The sequence below is a fragment of the Copadichromis virginalis genome, linkage group LG12 (assembly GCF_057382275.1).
Source record: "Copadichromis virginalis isolate Kocher_CV1m ecotype Utaka linkage group LG12, C_Virginalis_male_GT1.1, whole genome shotgun sequence".
NCBI lineage: Eukaryota > Metazoa > Chordata > Actinopteri > Cichliformes > Cichlidae > Copadichromis > Copadichromis virginalis.
In genome coordinates, this window is record NC_140629.1 from 23,001,690 (window position 1) to 23,029,527 (window position 27,838).

The following is a 27,838-nucleotide window of genomic DNA, read 5'->3' on the forward strand; positions in this document are numbered from 1 at the left end:
TGTATTCTAAAATTATGAGTCGTCAAAGTAGCCAGATTTGGCAAATATAACAGCTGAACACACCCGAGGCTTTCTTTTTACAATAGAAATCAAATATTCTTCAGAAAGTTCTTCCAATATCTGTTGTAGAGGTTCCCATGAATGTGTGTGGCACCAGCTAAATGGGGTTTAAGTCTGGAGACTGCACAAGATAAAAGTCCATTCGGGAAAGAAGGATTATGACTTGGAAAACGTATTTTAAATTCACTGAGACTTATGCAGTCAGGAAAATGTTTAAACTACAATTCTAAATAGTCACAAATCAAAAGTTAAATCATATTAAAACATGACTGACACTGCAATATTAACACAACTCAAAAACATAAGAACCCTGGGTCACCAGACCCAGTATCATGACAGTTTGTCTACTAGGAAGCTGAAGGGTAGCTCTGTATTTTTGAAGAATTACAAACAAGACTTAGTTGATGCTTAAAGCTGGTTTATTTAATTAATTTGTATCCAATTTATCAGTGTTAACATTGTGTTTGAGGTCTGATTGAAGGATTGATGTGATGGTAAGGTGTCCGCTGCTCCACTTTGAATATTGGTATGAACTTGAAACAGTGATTACTTAATGGATTTTCACCAAAATTGTGCCCACGTTCAAGACCATATTTGCTGGTTGTTGTTATTGTTTTTAAGGATTTTTCTTTTAAATTTTCACAAGAATTGCTAGTTCCCCTAGAGCAAGAGTCTCTATAACTCCAGTCCTCGAGAGCTACTCTAACATACAGACTCCTGCCCTACAGTATTTGGCCACTCCAACAATCAGAGGACTCCCTGTGAGCAAGCATTTAGCGACAGTGGGGAGAAAAAACTCCCTTCAATAGGAAGAAATCTCCGGCAGAACCAGGCTCAGGAAGGGACAGCCATCTGCCGCGACTGGTTGGGGTGGGGGGAGTGAAAAAAAAAAAAAAGCCAAAGTGATAAATATTGGAGCAACTTAATTATTTTTTTGTTAAAATCTTAAGCTGTTGTTATCAGTTTTAAAGGAGTATTGGGTTTGAATTGTAGATAAGCATTTGCAGTGGATTTCTGCTGTGGATTGCCTTTTCCAACCCCTGCTTGTGGTTTTGTCACTTTTGTCTGGGGTCAAAGAAGCAATGCTGGAGACTTTTGTCTCCCTCTGCTTCTCATTTTAATGCAGGGGGAACTCTCAGGCCAGGGTCAAAAAAGGGATGCTTGAGAACCTCCGAGGGTTTGATGCGCTGGTCTGCATCCAAGGCCAACATCCGTTTACTAAAAAACTAGCTAAAATACTATGACCACCATTTTTAACGAGTTACCAATATGCGAGATGAATCAGTGAAGTCTAATTTTATTTCCTCCCCAGTTTATTGTTATCTATGGAAACTTGGAACAAAGAAGAAAAACTTTTTGGGGATTCCTAAGTCAAAATTCCAATTAATTATTTTAAAGTGTCTACTTAAAAACTAAAAAATTTAAGTTATCTTATTATTTTTTAAACAATTCCATAGTACGTCACTTTTTTACACATGGATGGCAAAAAAGACTATTTTCAGTGCTTCTTTAATCTATCGTTCAGTCTTCGAAGCAATGGAGTGCTCCATCTTTCTGCACATATCATCTTTGGTCAGCTCCCGCCCCTGACGTTTCCCTCAGCCGTTGGACAGACTGCACGCACGCTGGGCTGTGCCTGCCTCCCCGTGTGTGAGTCGAACGTAGTTCTAAAAGTCATCGAGGTTCTGTACTTAGCTTGCTAGCTGTGTTATTTTTTTCCCCTCGGACGACGAAGTCTGTACATAAACACATCAGGTCAGTACTTCCTCATCCCGTTTCCGCATATTTTCTGGTCCAACAGCGGCTGATAAACACGCGTGAAAGTTGTTCAGGTGTTGTTCAGACGTTACTTGAGGTGAGGTGTTAGTTTAGCTCACTAGCTAACCAGCCCATATTGCTTGTGGTCTTAACCACCGGCTCGCTGAACCGCTTTGGGCCTCGCTGCTAGCGTTACTTAGCAACTGATCACATCCCCCCCCCCGACCGGGATCCATTTAAGCCGAAGAGGTGACCAGGCACCTGAGCGCCACAACACTATACGAACATTCATTCGATACAGATGATTTTAGCTAACAATTACGTGTGCTGAGTGAATTTGTAGCAGCAGTGTGCCCTGCTGGAGCGCCGGTGACATTGCGGAGACTTTTGGACTTGTGGAATTTGCCTTTCAGTTTCTTAGCTTATGACACCTTTTTCTTTTGGGGGGCTATGTGGGAGGTTTGGACGTGGACGTGATGAACCTGTGTAGCGCTAATGTCTCCCATTCTTAGCGGAGAAGAGCTACCATTCAGCTAGCTGGTAAGGTGAGTTAGCTGACAGGACATTTTTAGAGCAGCGTTACCAGATGTGCCACCTCATCGACAGCTCCTCGGTCCGCTAGCCACTGGTAGGCAGAGGTGACAAGTCGAGTGTCCCTTACAGGCAAATTCGCTGACCTGACACAAAGATAACTGGGTTTACAGCTCAGCCACAGTGTGCAGTGTGTCAGTGAAGCTGCATTGAGAGGCAAGGGGCTCGTGAATGCTATCTTTTTAACTGTAATGTTTGCAGTGCTGTAAGAACACATTAAAGAGGTAGGAAGTCTGTTTTTGGTCATTCCAGGCCTTATTTATGTCTATTCACATTGGTATGAGCCAGAATCTTTGTAGGACAGGGGTGTGTCTGTAAAATGGCAGCAAGGTGAGGGTTGTTAAATTCAAAACAAGTGAAGTTCGAGGACACAGGATGCTTTTGGCTCTTATTCTGTACCTTTGAGGCTTTTTTTGCCTACGTTTGTCAGTGCTAACAGGGGCCTGAATAATCCTCCCTGCAGATGTTTCCTCAAATAGGAAGAGCCAGAGCTTGACTTGGCCTTGAGATGACCAAAGCAGGAGAGAGAATGTGCAAGTCATGTCAGATAATGCACACATCTGAAGATGTAAAGGTGTTAGTTTATTGCTTATGGATGCAACGAAATGCACCCTACTTGGTCTTTGTTTGGGGCAGGAGTTTAAAAGGATACCTTGGCAGCTCAAATAGTGGAAATGGGCCTGATTTAGTAGTGAAGTCTCTGGCTAATATTAATCTTGTGGAAGACCATGTGGACTTGTGTAACCATTAACTCCTTCCAACTAGTAGTGAATATACTGAAGAATTTTAAGAACTTCTGTCTGGACGTTAATTTGTTTTCATCCTGTTTTGTGTGGTGGGGGACAGTTAAATCATTTGTCAGAGCCATAACACTCATATCCAATACTTTAATGGACACTGAGCATGCAAATGTATGCAGTTGTGAAAATGGAAGTCATCTATGTTAATGGAGGTCTCTGAGAAGTCTCACTTCTGCTTTACAAGCTACTGTCTACCTGTTTCTGTTTGTTTATTTACACCAGGGGAGAGAAAATCATACTACATGTGATATAATGTGAATCTAGTTAAGAATTATACTTTTTTTTGCATGCATCAGTGTATTAAATCTCTTTAACTTTTGCAAAGCTTGAGTATTTGGTGTTTTCCCCAAGCTACAGATTAGACTGAGTCAGTGGCAAAAGATTAACATTACTGCTGTGGGAAATTCTTCACCGTGAGAGGATCATGTTCAGCTCACAGCCTCAGCTCACCAATCAGAGCTGTAACATCCTCTGGTCAAGCTCATGTGATATTTGTACTAGAGCTTTGTGGTTTTTCTGATAGAACTAACCTTTTGCTTTTAAAACTCTCTGCACAATGAATGTAACCTCTGCGTATTGTACCACGCGTTCATGGGTCAATCAGACTAGAAAGTGCAGTCTTGCATAGACGTCTTCAGCTATAATGGCTATGGCTTCCCTGTTTTGCCTATTTTTGACCTGAGGGCTTGAGTCAGTCGTCACTCAAAGACACAGCGGGATAAAACTGGAGCACTGCTTTCAAACTGGGTCATGTCTGCTGATGGCCACCTTTCACTCTCTGCTGAGAAATATCTTGGAGGCTGCGTGAGAGCTTCCTTTCTTAAGTTGTTTAGGTAAACCTGTGTAGTGCAGCTCTTAGGCCCTTTCAGGAATGAAAGTAATGTTTGTGTGCTGCTGTTGAACATTTAATTTCTTTACTTTGAAGACGAGCGTCTTGCCTGACTCAGAAGAGATTCACGTCATAGTTTGTTTTGAAGTGAAAAACCTTTAACGCTCTCAGGAATTCGATACATGCACAGCTTGTTTCATTGTCCTGGGACGTTTCAGACGTTTGCAGTCAATGATTACAGGAATAGCTACATATAATAAAATCATTTTCTTGACATTGTTCAAGTCCTTGAGCTCCTTGTTTTCACTCATAACGTGACAAGGTAAAGCCCAAGTACAGAATTAAGTGTCAGTACACTAAATGAAAACCCTTGTTTGTATACTGGTAGAATTTCATTATAAGCACATTTCTTTGCAGATTACATACAAAAATTGTTGTGATAATTCCATACTTGTACAAACAGTGTCTCGGCTTGATGGGGACATATGCAGGGTCTTTCCCTGCCTAAGTGCATGTTAAAGGTCAGCAGATGTATAAAACATTATGATTATGATTCCACAGTCTTTGCTTCAAGTAAGTGACAGACAATTTCTGTTAAAATGGAGCGTTCAACCATTCGGCTTGTGTGCTTAGGTAATCTGACAAACAGGATAATCTGCTGCCTGTGGTCGTGTTTCTGCAGTAATCCAGTTTTATAAAAAGCTGCCAGCCAAGCCTTACATGTTGTTTGATGTCAGAATGATAGATTGAGAGAGACCCTCTGTGACACAGTCTGTGCTCTGTGGTCAAGGTCACACATTATCAGACGTTCAGATGGCACTACCACAGACTGCACGTTGGTCAGGCTGTGAAGGGGTATTTTTAGATCTGTGATGTCGTGTATGCCGAGGAACTTGTTGTCATAACAAAATACCTCCATTAACACAGCACTAAAAACAAAGTCTACAGATCATGGCTTGCAACAGGTGCACTGTTGTTTATTAGTTTAGTTAAATAAATTAAATCAATTATTTAAATAAATTATTTTTGTCAAAGACAATAAGAGTTAAAGGCAGAGGATATTGGCAGAAGGGTTATTGACCAATGAGTAAAAATACTTTAGTAAAGGTTCACAAAATCAAGTAATGTTACTTGTTTTGTTTTTCCCTCTCTCTATCAACAGGGTCCTTTTTGCAAGAAGCGCTTTTTCTCCCTTCTCCCTTTTCCTCATTTTTTTTTCTTTTTTTTTTCCTTTTTTTGTTTATTAAATTTTGGTGCGGAGAGAGAAAAAGCATTGCAATCACAGAGCAGCAGGCAGTGGTTTTGATGGTCTGGGGTCAGTCTGTATCCAGGGACGAACACAAGCCTTGTGGTTCAGATCACAGGAGGAAACATGAGCACAGCCAAGCCCAGTGGCATAAAAGTGCCTAGCAAGATAGCTCGGCCACCTGGAACAGGAGCCCCCAAGACCAACCCCAGCACAGGTAGGAATACATGTCGAAACTCATCAGCTGAGTAGCATTTGAATGCAGGTATAGCCTTATTTAAAACAATGTACATGTTTGGTGTTTTGTTTTTTTTGTGTGTGTGTGTGTGTTTTGTTTTTAAACTTACAATAAACATGAAAATTGATTCTTGAATAAATAATTAGTATATTCTTAATGCAAGATTTCCCTTTGATACCCCGTTAAGCAGCAAGACTTAAACAGATGACAGTACATTTATAGTGTTATATAAATATAAAAATTTGTTAACGCCATAACCGCATGAACGCAGCAATCTCTGTTAGCGAGTTAACGCGGATTGCGGAGCTGCAAGACTTCAACGCCGTTAGCGCAGGTAGCTTGTTAATGCGTGCAGCCCCATGCATGAGGCGATCCGCGCTAACTCGCTAACGGAGATTTGCTGCGTTAATGCGGTTATGGCGTTAACGTCATTTTAACGAGACTAACGCTGACAGCACTAATAAAAAAAAAAATATATATATATATATACAAGGGGTGTGCTGTGTTTGCTCTGCATTTGTGACGTGGCTCTGTGATTCAAATTAATAACTTACTACTCTCCCTCTCACCAAAATGCAGCTAAAACTGCTGTTGCAGACAAATCGGCTGCAAGTGCCAGCTCTGGAGAGTCAGGGAATGTGGAGGAGAGCTTCCAGATTGGGGATCGAGTTTGGGTGAATGGAAATAAGCCGGGCTACATACAGTTTTTGGGAGAAACGCAGTTTGCCCCAGGACAGTGGGCGGGAATTGTTCTAGATGAGCCAATTGGGAAGAACGATGGGTCAGTAGCAGGCGTTCGATACTTTCAGTGTGAAGCCCTGCGAGGGATTTTTACCCGCCCCTCCAAGTTGTCTCGCACAGAAGAAGAGGCTAATGGAACTCAGACGGCACCGACGTCCCGCGCAGCATCACCCACTCCCTCAGTCGGAAGCGTAGCCACAAAAACAGCACTGCCTTCAAGTACCGCGACAGCCAAGAAGGCCTCAACGGCAACAACACCAGCTACCCCATCTTCCAACCTTGCAAGGACAAACAGTGAATCTGTCTCCAACCTCTCAGAGACTGGATCGGTCAAGAAGGGGGAACGGGAACTGAAGATTGGTGACCGTGTGTTGGTAAAGTTTCTATAAGTAGAAAAAAAAAGTTGCCTACAGTTTTCTTCCCTGAACATTTCAGCAAAGCTACAAATATCTGAAGGTTCTCCCTTTTGTGTTTTAGCAATGTCAGCAGGGCCTTGAGAATCACATGACTCACGAAGCCCTCCTCCAGTTTTTAGGAAGCTAACAAATGAAATATGGTTGTTTTCACTTGTACTTTGAACCATTCACTTCTGAGTCAGTGAAGTAGTTTTAGTAACGTAGTACAGTCACTCAGGTCTGCTTATAGATGTTGAGTGCATTGCTTCCTCCTTATGAATTCCTTTTTCCCCCGCACAATCACGAGGATGTGTAGCACATTAAGTAAAGAGGAAGTGTTACTCATGCCTGTTGGGCAGCAGAGGAAATATGCTCACCATTACCACATTTAGTAAACTTCCAAACTATGCTTTTAAAATAATTTAGAAATTATTTTATAAATAATTTATTATTATTAAACATTATTTTATAAATGATAAAAAATAAAATGTAATAAACACACACATACCCCACAATTCTGGCATGTTTGCATCTGTGGCTTTTATGGAATTATTTCCCTTGGGATTTATTACCAGGCAAAGCTGATTACTTTTTAGTCCCCTCTCATCTGTTAAGAGAATTAAATGTTGGCTAATCTTTGGTGTATTTCCTCTTAGGTTGGTGGTACAAAGGCAGGAGTGGTACGCTTCCTTGGAGAAACAGACTTTGCCAAAGGCGAGTGGTGTGGCGTGGAATTGGACGAGCCCCTAGGAAAGAATGATGGGGCAGTGGCAGGCACAAGGTACAGAAGCCACAAGATCTATAAACAAGTTGTGTGTAAACTCAACCACACTCCTCCTTTTATTGAACACTTTTATTATTGTGGTTGTATTCAGATATTTTCAGTGCCAACCCAAGTATGGCTTATTTGCTCCAGTGCACAAAGTCACACGCATTGGCTTTCCTTCCACTACGCCTGCCAAAGCAAAAACAACCGTTCGGAAAGTGGTGGCCACACCGGCAGGGCTGAAGAGGAGCCCCAGTGCCTCATCCATCAGTACCATGAGCTCTGTGGCATCTTCTGTTAGTGCTAAGCCGAGCCGCACAGGCCTGGTGAGACACACTTATAAAAAAAACAAAGAACAACAACAGTGTATTACCTGTGGCATTATGGTGAGAGACACACAGCAGTATGAACATGGTACCTGTCTCTCTTTCTACAGCTGACAGAGACATCCTCAAGGTATAATCGAAAGATTTCAGGCACCACAGCCCTGCAAGAGGCACTGAAGGAAAAGCAACAGCATATTGAGCAGCTCATGGCTGAGAGGGACATGGAGAGGGCAGAAGTTGCCAAGGCCACAAGCCATGTTGGAGAAATGGAGCAAGAAATTACCCTGCTAAGGGATGAGCATGAGCAGGTCAGCTCAGTCACTGAGCCTGAACCACAGTTAGTTTAGTATGTATTAATTTTATCTCTTTTAAATGTTTGTCTGTGATTTTGACAGATGGAGGCAAAGATGGATCAGTTGCGTGCCTTGGTAGAAGCTGCAGACAAAGACAAGGTGGAGCTGCTGAATCAGCTTGAGGAGGAGCGTAGGTGAGTGTGGGACTAGTTAAAGATGCTCATGAGAGTAAATTAGGTCCTCTAGTTTCAATGTTGTGAGACACTGAAAGTGGGGTGAGAGCTTTGCTCCCAGTACTGTTGTTTTACAGTCATAAGGTAATAAATTTGTTGTTGGCATCGCTCTTGATCACTGCAGTTTAGAGGTGGCTTGTGCCTCAGAGGAGTAAATATGTTTCTGTTAAATAGGAAGGTGGAGGATCTTCAGTTTCGTGTTGAGGAAGTTTCCATTACCAAAGGAGACCTGGAGGTAAATACACAGCACGGATACACACCGCTGACTTCATATCTAAATTTACACTTCAGACGCAGTGGGCTGCCCCATTCACCGTGCCCGAAATTCCAGTTTACATAAACCCACATAATAAAGGGATTTAAAATGTTGGTAAAGCTAGCAAAATTGGAGTAGCTACTCCAAGGTCCAGTTTGGTAAATTTTGAATTTCAAATAAAACAAATCTTCTCAACTAGAGTCCTATAATAGAATATGGAGCATAATATATCTACTTTAATCTTACATGAGATTCACACAAGTACAGTCAAGTCAATACAATGTTTGCATTTAAACCTGCCCCCATTTCCATTAAATCACCAAATCTGACATCTCGATTTTGAAAGTGTTAGTTTTATGTAACCCCCATTTTAATGCAGACAGATAAATTATGTCATGATCTGTTTACCATTTGTTACTGGGTTGTTGTTTTTTTTTTTTTAGCAACTTGCATCCCAAGTTGCAATATTGAGAGTGCAGTAGCTCAGTAGTATGTGTTTCTTTTCTAATTAAAGAATTTATTTATTCCACAGTGTTGCACAGGAAACCACCTCTGTTACTCTGAAGGCATCCTAGCTCAAAATAGATGTTTTAAACTGTGGGCTACAGGGTTAGAAACTCAATTTTCCTTCTCTTTAAATGTGTGTACTAACAGTTAAAGCAGCAGATATTCATAAATAATTTTGTGTAGTTAAAAAAAAAATATGACCACCAAACTAAAAAATAATGTGTTAACTTCAAGCTGTTGAAGGTGTACTAATGTTGAGCTGTAACCCTCAGTAACCCTCCTTGTTCAGTGACGCGGTCTTATTGCTTCTTCTTCCTTCCCATGTTCGTCTTTCATGTTGGTCCAGTGCTCAGCATGGAACCACTGGAAATTCCCCCTTGTCTTTTCACTACCCAGTCACAGTCCTAATTTCTGAGCCTGCCCACTGCAACCAGGGAGGAATAACACCTATGATAAGAGTTAAAATGTAATTTAATATATGTGTTTTCAGTTTTCTAATAAAACCGGTCCAACATCCATACCACTGACTGGATATGGTGTATCAGATTGTTAAATATTAGTTTATTTTATCCATTGTATTCAATGAAGACCTGGGATAAACCATGGTCTACATACATTTAAAACTGGTGCTATTCCAATTTTCCAAACAGACCCTGTTTTTAACTTTTATTGTGTTTACATAAGATTAGAAGCAGAGCGTTTTTCTAAGTAATGCTTTATTAAGCTTCCATAAAAATCTGTACTTGTAGCACCAAAATACAGAGAAAGCCAGTGAGATCCTTTCTATTTCTTGAGCCTAAAATGTTTCTGTTACTGATTGATATCTGTTAAGTTGGTCACAAGTCTTGCACACGGTGGTCTGATAACGGCTGGTTTCTCACAACACTAAATATTTAAAGTGTGGACAGTGGCCTCATCACCAAAGAGAGAAAGCAGTGTAGGTATTGACAACACTAATTGCTGTATATAGAAAACCACAATAATAAATGTCTTTATATTGACTTCGTCTGGTAAAATCTGACATCTTCTGTATATTAACATGCACCAACTTTGTGTTAGTGACACACAGGGATCAGGAAACTCCCAGTACTGCCTTCTCTCCACACCGTGGTGAAGTCATGTTAACTTGATTTTACTTGCTGGCTTGGCACACAGTATCAAATTTTCTGTGTATCATAACAGTCTGTGTGATTTGTTTACCAGGTGACTTTTTTTTTTTGCATGGTTACTTCTAAACTGCTTCCATCAACATACTCATCCTGCACATCCATACTACATGCCCCCGTCGTCCGCTGCTTGTTGTTTTTTTTTTCTTTTCCCCCCACTGTTTCTTTGAAAAAAATCCCTATTTGCAGCTGTTTATGGCACAGCCTGAAAGTTCTGCATGGGGGTGTTTTCTCATTTCCACTCATCCATCACTATCCACACCCACCCAGTGTCCTTGCCTCAACCCTTCAAATACTCACTTGCACACACACACACACACACACACACACACACACACACACACACACACACACACACACACACACTTTCACTGTCATCCCTATCCAACCCCTCCTTCCTTTCTCCTGTCTCCCTCCCTCTCTGTCTGCGTTGGGCTGGCATGTGATGGTGGCACTGGTGTGTTTTCTTCCTCTCCCCCTTGTTTACTAACAGACGCAGACCAGACTGGAGCATGCCCACATTAAGGAGCTTGAACAGAGCCTGCTCTTTGAAAAGACCAAAGCTGAGAAACTCCAAAGAGAGTTAGAAGACACTAGGGTAATGAATTCTGCTCTGCAGCGTGTTGCGTTGGGAAAAAGGCCCGTAGCCAAAAAATGTGCAGCAGTAACTGGACTCTTGCTGTATATGGGCTTGTGGTAAATGTACCCTACAGATGCATTTTTTCAGCTTTACATAAAACTAATAACCCTGATCTTAAAAACCAGATTAAATCATATACTAAAATATTAAACATCTTTGGTATGTTTAAAATCCTAAATTAGTCTGCCCTGCTTACAGTTTGCAAATTAAATGTCAAAAGTATTAGTTTCTTTTGTCACACTTTATCAGATATTAAATTATCTCAAATTCACACTGGTCCACTCAAAATCTTTTTATATTGAAAATATGGAGGTTTTGACCTCCAAAACAATAACCATGTGGATCTGACAGAGAGACACATGTTTACCTATATTTCCAGCAGATGGTTTTGTGATATCACTGCTTAACCAGACAGACAAACTCCTCCCCAGCTTGTACCAAGCTAATCATTTTCCCAGTTATCCTATACTCTCCTTTCCCGGTCCTTCCTGACATCCATTTGTCCCGCTTATTTGGTGTCCCTGCGTTTTGCTAGTTTAAAACCGTATCCACCTCCCAGACCAGTCCACCTACAGTGTTACAGTCACAGTAAATGTATAGTTTTGAGGAGGATTAGGCCTGTAGGTTTAAAACTGCACTATGTTAACACAAAAAAAAAAAAAAAAATTTGTACCAGAGCTTGAATGGTGTAAAAGCACTATAAAATATCAGGACTACCTGAGATGTTTTTAGTTTGTGTGTCTGATAAATCACGACGTCAGTGAGGACACTTTCTAGTCTAATACTTGGTGGAAAATCTCTTGCACACTGCTGTAGCTCCATACATGCTTTCAGTGTTCACTTCCATTATTTGGATCATACCGTTTATAACCACAAGAGGTCAGTATAATGATTTATTTTCAACATCAAATGTTTTGTATCCTTCTCATTTTAAAAAAAAGCAAATTGAGGAAAAAATCTCACCCAGTAATCACTTTAAATTTCTTTAACAATTAGTTTTTCATATATTTAGCAAAAGTTAGTTATTAAATAATCTTATTAATCCTTTGTTTGTTTTTTTTAAATGTACTAAGATATTTAGTAGGCTAGTTTGAGATACATTTTTAAATAAAGATTTCCCGCTTTTAAAGGTTGCTACTGTGTCAGAAAGATCCCGTATTATGGAACTTGAGAGGGACCTTGCACTTCGAACAAGAGAGGTGGCTGACCTGCAGCTGCGTCTTGGGGTCCAGCAGGGCTCTGAGGACTCAAACTCCACTCTTTCTCCCCTCCTGGAAGAAATAAACTCTCTGAGGGATCAGTTGGCTTCTCAGGAAACTAGTCATCAAGAAGAGCTAGGTAAATACAAGGAGAAGCTAGAAGCTCAAGAAAAAATCCACAGTGATGCAGTTGCTCAGCTTCAGGCTACATCTGTGAGGCTCTCTTGTGACAAAGAGCAGCTGCAGATGCGCTTAAGTCAGGCAGAGAAGGAGAATGCTGACGCTGTTGAACTGTGGCGTTCAAAGTTGGAGGCTGCCGTTGCCTCTCACCAGCAAGCCATGGAAGAGCTGAAGGTGTCCTTCAGCAAAGGTGCAGGTGCTCAGACAGAAGAACTTGTAGAAACCAAAAGTGCACTTGAGAAGCTGAAGTTGGAGCACAAGTCAGCTCTGGAGGAGGCCGACGCCAAACACAAAGCTGAAGCCACGGCATGGACTCAGGAGTTGAAGGCGCTGAAGGCACAGGTGCTGTCTCTGACTGAGGACAAAGAGCGACTGGAGGAGTCACTTCGGTCCAGTGTTGAAAAAACAGAAGAACAGCACCTGGTGGAGATGGAAGATGTTCTTGGAAAGCTTCATGCTGCTGAACTTAGGGTAAAGGAGCTTGAGGAGAAGGAAGTGACGCTAGCACAACAGGCTCAAGACAAGGATGGAGAAACCAAAGAACAGATGGCGGAAATGGTGGCTCTGCGGAGCAAAGTAGCACAAAGTAACCAGGAGCTTGTAGCTCTGAAAGCTCAGCTAGAGGAGGTACAGAGCCAAGGAGACAAGCAGGGTGCCAAGGTGGGTTCTTGGTAACTTCATGATCAATAAATGCTCCCTTTTTGTTATGTGCCATATTTTTCTCCTGGTGATGTGATTATCCTTGACTTGGTGTACCATTTTCATAAAATCATTGCTTTTTGTTTGTTATGCATTTCATTGCATTTTATATGTTAAAGGTTGCTGAATTAAACTCTCAGTTGGAGGGCAAACAGCAGGAAGTCCTTTCTTTACAGCAGAGTCTGAATACTGTAAAGCAGGAGAAGGATACCCTGGAACAAGAACTTGGAGGCCTGGTGAGAACTGTGACTTAATTTTTGGGTTTGGAGATATTCTCCCCAAATTGTACCTCCCTTTTCCCCACAGTTTACCTTTATCTTATTTCTCTGCTGGAGTTTTTTTTTTTTTTTTTTTATATATTTATTATTGTCACACAACAAATCTGCATATATATCTGCAGTAAGCTAGTGTCAGCTAATATTTACTGATCCAGTGGGTTGATCTCAGTATTGAACGCAGTTAAAACATTACATATTGGCAGTTTGTCTACCGTAGAAGTGTCATATAAAAAAACGTTTCCTAAACTTTGCTGACAGAAACAAAAGGTGGCTGAAAGCACAGAGGAGCAGACTACATCATCAAAAACTATGCAAGGTAATCTGAGTCACTCTGTGTTGAGTTACCGAAATGTTTTCACATCCCATTTTCCTGTCATCTGCTGTCATTCTACGTTTTTAATGTGCAAAATCTTCTAGTATCAGTATAATTCTTTTGTTTGCATGATTTTTGTTTTGTTTTTGTAGAAACACTTGAGAAACTGAGTAAGAAAGAAGAGGAGTACACATCCTTGGCCCAAGAATCAGAGTCATTAAAAAGTCAGCTTGCTGGTAAGATCATTATCATTTCATTGATCGGTCTTTAAATATTGTGTGTGTGTGTGTGTGTGTGTGTGTGTGTGTGTGTGTGTGTGTGTGTGTACATTTTTTGTTTTAACAAAGTCATCTTTTTTTTATGTTTTTACAGGGCTGGAGAGGAAGTTAAAGGCTTCAGATGAAAAGAACGAGCAGCTTTCAAAAGACAAAAACAAGCTGGAAAATGATATCTCTGATATGATGAAGGCATCAGGTGATAGTTCTGTACAGCTGACCAAAATGAATGAAGAACTCATACAGAAAGAAAGGTACCACACTTTAATTTTCCATCATTAAATATGACCTGATTACAATGTTTACTCAGAAAGAGTCGGATACTTGTTTTTCTTTTGTTTTAGTCCATGTAATTTGTAATTTATCCGACTGCTCACTACACATCCTCCTTTTCTTTTGTCATCACACAGGAGGCTAGAGGAGTTACAAAATCATCTAGCAGAGGAGAAGGAGAAGGTGGCACGCTTAAATGAACAACTCCAACAAGAAGCGTCCCACAAAGAGCACGAGCTCAAAGAGACTAGAGAGGCACATCAGACTGAAATAAATACCCTTCAGGAGAACATCACTACTTTGGTTAGTCACAAAAAATATGTTTTGATGTATATTTTGAGTACATATGTTGAGCTAGCATTTTCAATGCACACATCTATTTTTAGAAATGCTCACAGCATCTTTATTTCACTAACCACAAAACACTTCATTTAACGTCAGAGCGGTTAACTTATGGCAGGAATTAATCAGCCTGTTCACTGGTGAACTCCTAACTGCAAAAAAATCTTGCTCTACAAACCTTTTTCTTTTCTTTTCTTTTTTTTTTAAACTGACCCTGAGCCTTTGGTTAACTTGAATCCTTTTATAAAGTAACATACTACTTATTACTCGATGTAAATTATTCCGTTAAAAACATATTCTTTTGACATGAGCTGCATCAAAACAAGGCAACAAAAATTTTATTGTTGTGTCCCTTTCTTGTTCCCTGTTCTTTAGGAGAAGACTGTTAAACAGGGTGAGACCTTGGTTGAGGAGCTCAAGGCCTCACAGAAGAAATCCCTCTCTCAGGTGTCTGAGCTCCATGCAAAGGAATTTGAAACACTGCAGAGTCAGGTTGATAAGTTTAAGCAGGAACTCTCCTCCTCCAAGGACAAAACCCAAGAGCTAGAGAAGATGGTGTCTGAACTGCAGCCATACAAAGAGCAGGCCCAGGTAAGTGCAAACACCTATTGGTGCATTTTTATTTTTGGCAATTTGGTAGCCTCAAACATTAAAATGGTTGAAACGGAAACGATGAGGAAGATGTATTTAACTGTTTTGGGTTTTTCGTTGTTGTTGTTTATTTACGTTTTGCCATACACATTATTTGTTTTGAGTTGCTAATTTTCCCCTCACATTACAGTTAATAACAAGCCCTACAATCAAAGGCACCATGGGTTGCATGCTTGCAGGGGTAGAGCTTATAAAATTCTGTCTGTATTTATAGATGGTTTATACTTATTAGTGGAAAAACATTCACATAAAGAGAAACGATTAGTTTTAAATGCTGTGCACATGGATCGCATGTTCACCTTCAGATGAATCTGGATTGCCATGGATTTAGAAAAGTTTTAAGAACTTCAGATCAGGATGACATGGATACAATTACAGACATAAACCCAAAATGACGAAGTTATTGTCTAAATTTATGAAGTCATAGTAAAAATCTGCTTGTTTTTTTCTTTTTTTTAAAAATTTGAACATTTCCACTTTTCAAAAAATTGATTTGTTTGTGTCAGTGCTCACTTAAAAAGTTTATTTTACATTAATTAGTCGTGAGATGGATGGTTACAATTTTTTTTGTTTATTTCTTTTGAGTTGCAATTTAAACTTAGTGTACGCACAAATAAGGCAATCAAGATGTGATTCAAGACTTTGAAATCCAACAGTTGAACCAAAGTTAAGTATTCATGTGTTCTAACATGTGTTTGTGAATTCTTCAGTTATGTTGCAAGTCAAGTTACTATATATCATTCTACACTCAGTAAAAGGTTAATAAATTTAAATTTTAAGGATAATTTTTGATACTTTGATACAAATACAACCACACGCTTCAGAATCAAGTCGGCAGTAGAGCAGGGCGATATGGCCAAAAATATTTATCACGATATGTATTTGAAAATTTGCGATAACGATATAACTGACGATATAATTGATGCAAGACAAAATACAACTCCACAACATTACTAGCGCAAAAATAAAAACCCCATCCATTTATTTTCAATTAAACAAGCAGCTGTTTTTTTTATATGCATTAAAGCTATATAAACATTTAACAGTGCAAATGCAAATTCCTTGCTGAAAGTTTAACCAAAAGGCATTTCCAGTAGAAATGGGCTGACATATCCTGAGCATAACCATGTATAATATCCACTGAAGTTAAAAAGAGGTGCTTTGCAACATTAAACTGCAGTGTGCCAAATAAAAAAGTCAAATATGTATTTTTCGGACCATAAGGTGCACGGGATTATAAGGCACATTAAGCGAAACAAAGCAGTCAGATAAATCAAACTTTATTCAACTCATTCTTCTTGCTTCCTCCACTTCTGTACCATTGATTCATTAATGCTGTATTCTATCACAGCTGCTCTACCATGTTGTTGCAGTATATTAATGACTAACCTCGTATTGTGGGAGGATTATCTCAGTTGTTCTCCTGACTGAAGTTTGGCCTGTTTACAGCATCCTGCCATGCGATTGCATTTGTCCCTAACCACCAGGAACCCTCACGTTAACTTTTATCGAGGGGAAAAGTGTTAGCGTTCTGTTTATGTTACGCTAACATAGCTGTGTCACTAGTGATCACGTAGCACATCATTATATACCAGCTAGCCCAACTTCAGTAACCCTACAAACGTCACTGCTGTTTAGTTTCCTGTCTTCATTTATGTTGGAAGTGATAGCAGAGCAGTACGTTTGATTATTTTTCAGAAATCTCTCAGTCAGAACATGCTATATCATGCTTAGGTAACTAGCGAGCTAACTTCTGCTAGCTTCCTGGTAACTTCTAACTCCGTTAAATGTAATAAATTCTGTGTCATCAATCATATCTTGATTGCTTCATCTTAGATGCACTGTTCAAGTCGTATTCAAAGAAAGCAGAAGTGAAAATGTTCTGCCTCTTATTTATATATGCATATCTTTTGAAAATCATTGTGGTGTAAGCTCTGGTTTGATCTTTTGCCATTTTTGATGCTTCTGCAGCTTAACCTTTCCATTTGCACATGACTGATATCCATATCTGCTTGGTTTATTTTGTATTCATTCATTCCTTGCTTTGGGTATTCCCCTCCCTTTTTTTCTGTCATCTTTTGTTTTCCCAGTGTTTTTCTGCTGAGCTTGACTCCTACAAGCATGACGTTGAACAGTTGTCGAAAAAACTGGAAAAGCAAAACCTAGATCTGGAAAATATGTATAAGGAAAGTGAGGATTTTAAGGCTGAGAAAGGCAAACTGGAGAAGCAGCTTTCAGATGTTCAGGCTAAGCTTTCTGCCCTTGAGATTATTCACCAGGAACTTTCAGTCCAAAATAAAGAACTACTTACAACCAGAGAAAAGCTAACAAAACGCCAAGAGGAACTGCTCGCCACTAAGAAGCATTCAGATGTTTCAATGAATGAGGAACTCGACAAGCTCAAAAGTCGTCTTCTAGAAGCACAGACTGAAATCAAAGATCTGAAGCAAAGTAAAAGTGAATATCTGGCTCAAATTGAGGAGCTTCAAAGACAAAATGCAGAGAAGAATGATTCTATCCGAAAGCATCAACAGGACATTGAGCAAATACAAGCGAAAAAGAAGCAGCTACTTGAGGATTATGAAAAAGTCTGCAAGGAGAGAAACCGGCTTGAAGAGGACCTTAATGAAAGCAAGTCAAGGCTGACGTGTGAGAAGGACAATCTGATTTTGGAGAGAGATTCTGCTAGAAATGCTAAAAAGTCTCTTGATGCTAAGAATGCTGAGTTGCAGGCAAAACTGAAATCCTTGAACTTAGAAAAAGAAGGTCTCACAATCAAGAACACCCAGCTCCAAGCCCTAGCAGAAACGCTGACAAAAGAGAAGGCAGAGATGTCCTCTGAAATCAGCGCAGTTGTGGAGGACAAAAAGAGCCTTCAGACTGTGAAGGAGGAGCTCCAGAATAAGCTTAGTATTACAAAGAAAAACATGGAGAGCTATATCCGTGAATGTGAAGAACTTAAAATCTCAAAAATGAGCTTGGCCCAGATGCTTGAAGAATTCAAGACAAGCAGTCAAGTGACTGATTCTGAAAGGATTCACTTGCTACAGGAGAAGGAAGACCTTCTTGCAATCCAAAGACAAACCTCTAACAAGAAAGAAGAGCTTCTCAGAGAGATACAAGAATTAAAGGAAAAGCTTCAAGTATCAACAGAACAGCTGACCCAGACCAGAGAGAAATTTGAAGAAACGTTAGCATCTGTTGAGCAAGAGAAGCAAGCGCTTCGTCTTCAGAATTCTGAAACGGAGATGGCTCTCCATGCTTTACGAAAAGAGAAGATGAGCCTGGATTCAGCGCTGGAGCAGCAGAACATGGACTATGAGCGTTTGGCTGGGGAGAAGGAAGAGTTAGAAGAGAAGCACACAAAGGCCGTATCTGACAAAAGTGCTCTTTCTCTCGAACGTGATAAGCTAGCTAATGATATCCGAACAATCAGTGACCAACTGGATAGTTGCTCCAGAACTAATGTTAACCTTATTCAGGAGAAGAATCACTTATCAACAGTGCTGGAGGAAACCGAACTGCAAAAAAAAGAGTTTGAAGCCAAGTTGACTTCTTTGAAACTGGAAAAGACTAACCTGCAAAATGAACTGAAGAAAAAGTCCTCTGATAATGAAATGCTTAAAAAGAGCAAAGCTGAACTCAGTGAAGAGCACAGTAAACTAAAACTGAATTTTGAGAAGGCTAACTCTGAGCTTGTTAATCAGGTAGAGAAACTGACAGAAGAACACAAACATCTTCAGTCCTTACAGACTGAAGCAGAGAGAAAAGTGCTGTCCTTGCAGAAGGAGAACCAGGAGCTAGTTCAGGAGATCCAGGAGTTGAAAAGTCAGATTAATTCAGTCTCCGATGCCAAGCGCGTACTTGAGACCCAGCTGCAGACTGAATCTAATGAGCGCAGTAAAACGGTGTCTGACCACGATCTTCTTTCCAAGCAAATTGAAGAACTACAGAGAGCTTTGTCCAAAGTTGCTCAGGAAAAAGAAGAGCTTTCATACAACTTCAGCAATGCTGAGGAGCAAAAGAAGGCCTTCATGGTGGATGTGGAGGCTTTGAAGGCACAACTGAAGCGCCAAGAGCAAGAAAATTCACAGTTAACAGAAGATAAAGACCAGTTACTATCGAAGCTGGAGGAGCTGGGCAGACAGATGATCTCACTGACCACAGAGAAGGATGAGCTGTTAGCCAGCCAGTGTAAACTAGAGCAGGGGATTTCTTCCCTCCAGACGGACCAGGAGAACTGGCTTGCAGAGCAATCAAAACTTCTTGAAGAGTTGAAGTGTTTGCAGGTTAGTCAGGAAAAACTACAGGTTGATGTTAAGGTCCTACAGACAGACAAAGAAACTTTGGAAAAGCAATATCAAGATGCTGTAGCCGAGGTATCTGCTTCCACTGCTGTAAAAGAAAAAATTTCCTCCAGCATCGCACATTTAACAGCTCAGAAGGATGCCCTCCAGGTGGAGAGGGATGAAGCCACCCAGCAAGTCAGGAAACTGGAATCACAGCTAAAAAATGCCATTTCTAAGCAACTTGAGGTATTTGTCCTCCTGTAGAAATCACTGATTAACACATGTTAGAACGGCTGGGGCTATGTCACCCTCTCACTGCATGCCTGCTGGTTTGTCGCACTGTCCCTCTGCTCTTTATGTCTTAACACTTTCCATTTACTAACCAGTGTTTACCTCTTTTAGCTCCCAGCCTTAGCCTGTGGGTTTATAACGTGATCTGATGTTGGGCAAAAATTCCTGTTGATCATATGGTTATGTAGGTGTCAGGTGATCTGGGTCCTGCTCAATGATAAGTGAGAAATGCCATAATTTAAATAGTTGACTGTCTCTTCCACAAGACAATCAGCTGTCAGTGTCCGTTCTGAGGCCACAGGATTTAAGTCTTTATGTAGTAATTATGTTTCCTCATTGTGAAATCTTCATGTTGTTCATTTTTAGGCACAGTTGGATTGCAAAAACCTGAGGTCTGATAATTGTCGAGCTATTTGAGGAAATAAATTTAACATGTAGTTAATTACATTTTTTTTAAAAATTGCTGTCAAAACAAATCATGCATTACAAGTAGTTAAATCTGATCTGCACATTTCTAATTCTATTGTTTTGGTTGAAGTAATTTGGTGTCCTAACCAACAATGTGCTGCTTTTAATTTCAATCTGCGCTGATCATTTGCCATTTAGGCTGCAGAGGCCTCTGGCAAGACAGCCGAGGCTCTCGAACAGCTGACAAAACAGAAGGCCGTGTTGATGCAGCAGAAGAATGAAGTCCAGTCTTTGCTGGACGAGCTGCAGACGTCCAAGCAGGAGTTGGAAACACAGGTAAAAGATGGGATTTTGAAGAGAAACTTCTAATAATGTGGCTTTTTGTATAAAGTGATGGTGTGAAGTAAAAAATCTTCTGATTGTATTTATCTCCACCTTTTGTTGTTTGTTTTTTTAAAGCTGGAAAGGCTGAAGAAAGAGAACTCCAAGTATCAAGAGGACCTTAATGTATCCAAAGAACAGCTTTGCACTGAAACTCAGAGGAGCAAAGGTTTATGCCAGGAAATGTGAGTACATCCTCATCCTCAACTGTTTTCTGTTACAGAAACATATCATATTCATATTTTCAATCAACTAAATAGCATATTATTGTAAAGATATGAAAAGCCAGTGTATGGTCTGTTTGAGTTGAAAAATTACTTGGATGAGTTGAACAACAATATTTTTCTCCAGTGAGGAGCTTAAAGAAGCGATCTCTGTGAAGTCGCAGTCCCTGCAGACGCTCCAAGATGAGAAAAACAGACTGACTGAGGAGCTCGATGATAAACACAGAGACCAGAGTGATGTTGTGAAGGTTTAAACTTTATTCTTTGGATACAGAGACCCACATGATTCTGATTTTTAAATTCAACTGACAGTGACTGAATATTAACTGTTTTGTGTGTTTTTTTTTTCCCCCTTTGCCAGCTTAAGGATGAGCACTCAAAGCTCAAAAAACAGTTGGAAGAATTGAAGCAAAGGTAAAATTATTCACACCTGCATTACGTGATTCACGCAAAGTGGACCTCATATGTTTTTTATAATCAGACCACTTACAAATATGTAGTAAACATCACTTGATGATTCTTGCTTTTGCAGGAAAAGTTTAAAAAAATCTTCTACTTAATTTGATATTTCTTTACACTTCCCTCATATACACCTTTTACCAGAAATGTATATAGACTCTGGTTTGTACAGCTTGTGATTGACTAAATCCGCACTAATATTAATAATAGTATCATTTGAATATTCAGAGAAACAACATTGCTATAATCTTGCTGCATAACCTTTTAATATCCACCCTCATACTACTGATATGACAGATGCATTTGAGAGGTGGCGCCCAGCCACCAGGTTCAAAACAAGCCTAGATGCAGCCAGTGACAGAAAGTAAAATATTAAAATTCAAAAAGTAGCCAAATTAGCTTCTTTTTTTTTTTCTTTTTTTTTTGTCAGACAGACAACTGAGGAAATCTATTGTTTCACAGTGGCAGATAATGATTGATCATTTGAAGTGTTGGTCATTGAAAGCTCCTTTAGTAGAGTGCAAGATAAAAATGTCGTGCTGGGAATGAGGAGGTCCACTTTAAAGCCTTTTATAAACAGCATAAGCACGAATGACTTCAGCTACTAAACATCTGAACTGATGAATAAGTGAATATGCTCTTCCTTTCCTTTAAAGCCTGCCAAATAATGCCTTCAGGTACTTAATGCTTTTTAATATTACTCCATGTCAGTCATGTCACAGCGTAAATATACATTCACTGGCCAATTCATTAGTTACAAACTGAGCATCAGAATGAGGAAGAAAGGTGTTTTAAGTGACTTTGAACATGGTATGGTTGTTGGTCTGAGTATTTAAAAAAACAAAAAAAACCTGCTGTTCTGCTGTGATTTTCTCACCCAGCCATCTCTATAAGATTGATTGATTGATTTATTTTTTTTAAACAAAAAGGGAAAATATCCAATTAGCAGCAATTCTCCGATGAAAATTCCTTGTTTCTTCCAGAGGAGAAAGACCACACAGCTTTAAGATGATGGAAGGGTAACAGTAATTCAAATAACTATTTGCTACAAGCAAGGTATGCAGAAGAGTGCCTCTGAACACGTCGAACCTTGAAGCTGATGGTCTACAGCAGCACAATAATAATAATGGATTGCATTTATATAGCGCTTTTCGGGACCCCTCAAAGCGCTTTACAATACCACTATTCAGTCACTTTCACATTCATACACTGGTGAAGGCAAACTACAGTTGTAGCCACAGCTGCCCTGGGGCAGACTGACAGAAGCGAGGCTGCCATATTGCGCCCCTCTGGCCATCACCAGTAGGCGATAGGTGAAGTGTCTTGCCCAAGGACACAACGACCAAAACTGTCCGAGCCGGGGCTCGAACCGGCAACCTTCCGATTACAAGTGAATGACACTAGGTGTCACTCTGGTCAGCTAAGAACGGGAAACTGAGAAAACTTGCACGGACTCAACAAAATTAGACAATAGAACAGGGGTGTCAAACTCAAATACACAGTGGGCCAAAATTCAAAACTGGAACAAAGTCGCGGGCTAGCATTAATATTTATTAAAAAAAAAATCTTCCTCCAGATATAGGAATGAATCTTTTCTTATGGACTCAAATAAGTTTTGCTGGAAAACTGAATATGGAACAAGCAAAGCTTAATATTAAACAATATATATATTAGCTATATAATACCAGTAGGCCAGCTCTAATAGTAATTTGGCCCGCGGGCCAGAGTTTGACACATATGCAATAGAAGGTGGGAAAAACACTGCTTGGTCTGAGTCTGAATTTCTGCTGGAAAAATTCAGAATGTAGGATCAGAATTTGGTGCAAAAATCATAAAAACATGGATCCATCCTGCCTTGCATCAGCAGTTCAGTTTGGTGACTGTGGCGTAATGGTGTGGAGGATATTTTCTCGGCACACTTTGGGCCCCTTGCTACCAAGTGGGCATCGTTTAAACACCACAGCCTGTCTGAGTGTTGTTGCTGACCATGTGCATCACTTTATGACCACAGTGTACCAGTTTACTGATGGCTGCTTTCAGTGTGACAGCACCATGTCACAATACTCAAATAATCTCCAACTGCTTTCTTGAACATGACAGTGAGCTGCTTTTGGATGTGGTGGGAAAGAGATTAGCATCATAGATGTGCAGCCACACATATTCCAGCCACATTTTGAATATGTACCACTAAGAATTAACACAGCTTTGAAGACCCAAGGGAGTCCAACCTGGTACTAGCAAGGTGTGCCTAATGAACTGGCTTGTGAGTGTATATTGACCACATTTCTATAAACCTGTACAAGACACTAATGCTTGTAATTTATCCTACAGCTCCATCCCACCTGCATGACATGTTGTTTGTACTGGATCTCAGTTTTAGCGTTGTCTTCAGTACATTTGCTGTCTTACAATTTGAAAATTTTGTCCATAGAAATAAACTTTTTCCATTTGTCTCCTGAAATAGTGAGAGCGCCTTGAAGGAACAGCTGGATAAGGAGAAGGCTGCCCTCCAACAGTCCATCCATAAAAACGGTGCCTTAATCTCAGAAAAGGACCAGCAGGTGGAAAACCTCAAGAGCGAGGTAATTTATTTTAAGTTGTTATAGCAAATCACAGCCAGGGGAAGGATGTTGTTACATAATTCTGAAGCACAAACTTTTTCATCTGATTGTTGCTGCAATTCCAAGTGTTTGCTCCAAGGAACATTTTTATGTCAGCTGGCTGTTAAATGCCATGTGTGGGTTTCAGTGTCATTGTCACAGTTGGTATAGCTTTTAATTGGAGGTTCGAGGCACATTTCTTCAAATTCAGAGGCTAGAAACAAGAAGTTACTTCTAGGTCATAAAGTGTGGCCACGCTTTCTGCTTAAAAATGAAACTTGAAAGTGCATCTGTGAAATGCAAGAAACATCTGGAGGTGGTAACACATTTCTGTTATGCTTTCGTCTTCTTATTTTGAATATACTCTCAAATCTTGGCTTGAAGATTGGCTGAGATTGTATTTGTACAATGTTTGTTTATTGTGTACTATAATGCTGAAAAGAAACGTTTCAGTAATTTAATATCACGGGTTGTTTTGTTTTGTGTTTTTCATCATAGCTGGCTGTAGTACGCGGGGAAAGTGCCTCAGTTAAGACACTGCAGGGTACAATTCAATCCTTGGAGCAGGACAAAGCTACTCTACAGGCGCGTGTGCAGAGACTCGAGAAGGATCTGACCGTGGGGCCCGTTGGTAAGTCCTCGGGCACAACAGTGCACAGTTTCAACATAGCCAGACTTTCTTTGTGTCACCTGGCTCAGATAATTGAAATCAGAATGGTTTTCTTTTGGCCTCTGCTTCGGGCTATGTGTGTTTGTATGTATTTATTTATTTATTTATTTATTTATTTATTTAAAAAGGGGGGGGGGGGGCATTTGATGTGTAATTTCCTACAATGATGCACCGCGTGCAGCACCACTTTCTTCTGCCATGTTAGTCATTTACTGTTCAGCAGATTAAATGTATAAAATGTATTCCTTCAGCAAAGAGTCTGTATAGCATGTTGAGGAAACAGAGTAAAAGGTCAATGGAAAATATGCAATAAAGGTTGATTTTAATCCAAAACTGCACAAACATGCTTACGTTATGTAGACTGTAATTGCTGTGGCGGTCTAGCCAGGTCCACATACTTCATTAATCCTTTAATCTGTACTGCAGCCATTCGATAGCAGCAGAATTAATGAAACTTGACAGTGCGTCCATCCAAAGGTAAACTAATTTCTGTTTTCCAGGTGATGCAGTGTTGGACCAAATGAGGGAGGATAAGGAGACTGCAGAGAGTCAGGTGTGTACTGCGGCACTCCCGATTGACACCGGTGAACAGACTGAGAGTTTTGCTTTGTCTATTTTATTCTTTTAACACATTCAGTGTAACAATGCTTTCCTACCCTGCCCGTTTGGGGCAGCTGTATGGAAACAGACTTCCTGAATGCTGTTTGTGAATGACTGGGCCGTTTGCCAATGCAGTACTACTAAATGACACTATGTTTTTGTTTGTAGCAACAGGCTATATAGTGGATTTTATAGTTCTGTTGACTCATTTAATTCTTACAGTATAATGTTTTGTGGAGGTGAATTTAGTGGAGTTTAATTTCACTGAAAGGATTTGAAGCTTCCGTCATCCCAAGCTCTACAAGGATGACTGATAAAGCCAAACAAATTGGTAACACACTTCCATCGGGTCACCTCTGTGAGCGTGTTTTCAGCTTCACGAGTTTCCCTCCCATGTTTATTCTAAAAATGTTATACTGTAATACGTGTCTGTGATGACTTGAGCGTGTTGTCGAGCAGAAGTCCTAATTTGAATTTCACTTTCTTTTCTTTTTTTTTCTCCTTCTCTTTCTTTATTCCAACTCTTCTCCTCTGCCCTGTCTCTGATGTTGGCAATGCTGCACCACCATCAGGCAGCGGTTTGTTATTGTTTTCATCAGCTTCACTTGTGCATGTTTGTCCATCACTGTGGCTCTTATGTTTCATGTGGTCGAGTCACATTATTTGGTGTGAAAACTACAAATGTCCTCCAAAGATGAATCGAGCTTGATTTAAGCGTTCAGTGAGCGCTCTGTTAAGATTCAGAGGTTTTAATTGGCAGTCATCATAAGCGAGCTTTCTTTGTGGCTCATTTCAAGCTTTGATTCTTCTTTGATGACTCTCAGTAGCCACTCAGCACCTTCTTTTTTTTTTCTTTCTGTTTTTTTGGTTTATTTGTTTTATAAGGGGGATTTGATTTTTGGGAATATTTAGTGACACGTAGTTACTGTTGTCGTAACATCACCATAGTTACTGTCCACATTGTTGTAGCAATCAAAGCCTTTGAACAGTACAATAATTCTAACCCCCATTGTTTAAAATTATTAATATGTTAGAAAATGTTGTGCTCATTGTTCTCCGGGGGCAGCCTTGATGCTAATGTTGTGTGTTTCCTTTACAGATTGATTTCCTGAATTCAGTCATTGTGGACCTCCAGAAGAAGAATCAGGAGCTCAAGGACAAACTGGAAAAAATGGCAGCTGCTGCCCTTAATGGGAATAATCCAAGCGAGCTGGATAACTATGACGGGTTAGTCCGATTCACAAAAGAGCTTCTCGGGTGTTTAAAATGATGTTCGCTGCGTGGCAATGACTCTTAACAATTTCTCCTTCTCCTTTCCTCCTTTTCTTCTGCTGCTTCTCCATTGTTTTTGTTCATGATTTTCTCCTTTTGTTCCTCCTTTTGCTTCTTTCTTCTTGTCTTCTCCTTTTTTCTACCTTTTCTCTCCTCTTTTTTTCTTCCTTCTTTTGCTTCTTCTTTGTCATTTTATCCTTCTTCTTCTACTTTTTCTCCTGCTCCACAGCCACGACAAGCAGCCTGCAAAGAAGAAACCTCCTCCGAGGCTCTTCTGCGACATCTGCGACTGCTTTGACCTCCACGACACTGAGGACTGTCCTACGCAAACGCAAATGCCAGACTCCCCTCCACACACCACCTACCATGGCAATAAGGGTGAGGAGCGGCCCTACTGTGACATCTGTGAGGTCTTTGGGCACTGGACTGACTCCTGTAACGATGACCAGACCTTTTAAAGCCTTTTTGCTTTGTTTTTTCTTTTTTCTTTTTCAAACCCTCATTCGCACAATCACTATATTTGCACACCATTTTGGATTACGCTGTGCTTCTGGGGTCCTAATTGTGCGTGTGTGTATACATTTTGTATGCTTTTTTTTCTTTCTTTCTTCCAAGCATCTTTGTTGTCCACACCACCCCTTAAGCGCTCTTAGGGGAGAAAGGTTTGGCAGAATCTCTCCATTCATTCAAATAAACTGCTACACATGAAATAAACGTTTCATTTGCAATTGTAAATGAGTTTGAAGGAAAAAAAAATGTTTGCTATCTTGGGTTTGTGTGAGTGAGGGGCTAATGTAAGTGGATGTACAGTGGGGCAAAAAAGTATTTAGTCAGCCACCGATTGTGCAAGTTCCCCCACCTAAAATGATGACAGAGGTCAGTAATTTGCACCAGAGGTACACTTCAACTGTGAGAGACAGAATGTGAAAAAAAAAAATCCATGAATCCACATGGTAGGATTTGTAAAGAATTTATTCGTAAATCAGGGTGGAAAATAAGTATTTGGTCAATAACAAAAATACAACTCAATACTTTGTAACATAACCTTTGTTGGCAATAACAGAGGTCAAACGTTTACTATAGGTCTTTACCAGGTTTGCACACACAGTAGCTGGTATTTTGGCCCATTCCTCCATGCAGATCTTCTCGAGAGCAGTGATGTTTTGGGGCCGTCGCCGAGCAACACGGACTTTCAACTCCCGCCACAGATTTTCTATGGGGTTGAGGTCTGGAGACTGGCTAGGCCACTCCAGGACTTTCAAATGCTTCTTACGGAGCCACTCCTTTGTTGCCCGGGCGGTGTGTTTTGGATCATTGTCATGTTGGAAGACCCAGCCTCGTTTCATCTTCAAAGTTCTCACTGATGGAAGGAGGTTTTGGCTCAAAATCTCACGATACATGGCCCCATTCATTCTGTCCTTAACACGGATCAGTCGTCCTGTCCCCTTGGCAGAAAAACAGCCCCATAGCATGATGTTTCCACCCCCATGCTTCACAGTAGGTATGGTGTTCTTGGGATGCAACTCAGTATTCTTCTTCCTCCAAACACGACGAGTTGAGTTTATACCAAAAAAAGTTCTACTTTGGTT

The 27,838-nt window shown here is 40.2% G+C and overlaps 1 protein-coding gene across 5 annotated transcripts; it reads left to right on the forward strand.

The window, feature by feature from the left end:
• The first annotated feature begins 1,533 nt into the window (after nt 1–1,533).
• On the forward strand, nt 1,534–27,090 carry clip1a (CAP-GLY domain containing linker protein 1a). Of its 5 annotated transcripts, none has more exons than XM_085475506.1 (27): nt 1,534–2,363; nt 5,201–5,501; nt 6,102–6,637; nt 7,315–7,439; nt 7,534–7,750; nt 7,861–8,058; nt 8,146–8,237; nt 8,451–8,511; nt 10,699–10,803; nt 11,976–12,884; nt 13,043–13,159; nt 13,460–13,517; nt 13,667–13,750; nt 13,887–14,043; nt 14,200–14,365; nt 14,780–14,995; nt 17,146–19,590; nt 20,242–20,379; nt 20,503–20,609; nt 20,776–20,896; nt 21,010–21,062; nt 21,764–21,784; nt 23,572–23,689; nt 24,206–24,338; nt 24,878–24,930; nt 26,077–26,204; nt 26,479–27,090. In XM_085475506.1, the coding sequence occupies exons 2-27, from the start codon at nt 5,411–5,413 to the stop codon at nt 26,705–26,707; spliced, it is 6,678 nt and encodes a 2,225-aa protein (XP_085331632.1). In that variant the 5' UTR covers nt 1,534–2,363; nt 5,201–5,410; the 3' UTR covers nt 26,708–27,090. The 5 variants fall into 5 exon arrangements, with proteins under 5 accessions (XP_085331632.1, XP_085331631.1, XP_085331633.1 ...); XM_085475505.1 differs by having other exon boundaries at nt 1,534–1,815; XM_085475507.1 differs by lacking the exon at nt 21,764–21,784 and having other exon boundaries at nt 1,534–1,815.
• The last annotated feature ends 748 nt before the right edge of the window (nt 27,091–27,838 follow it).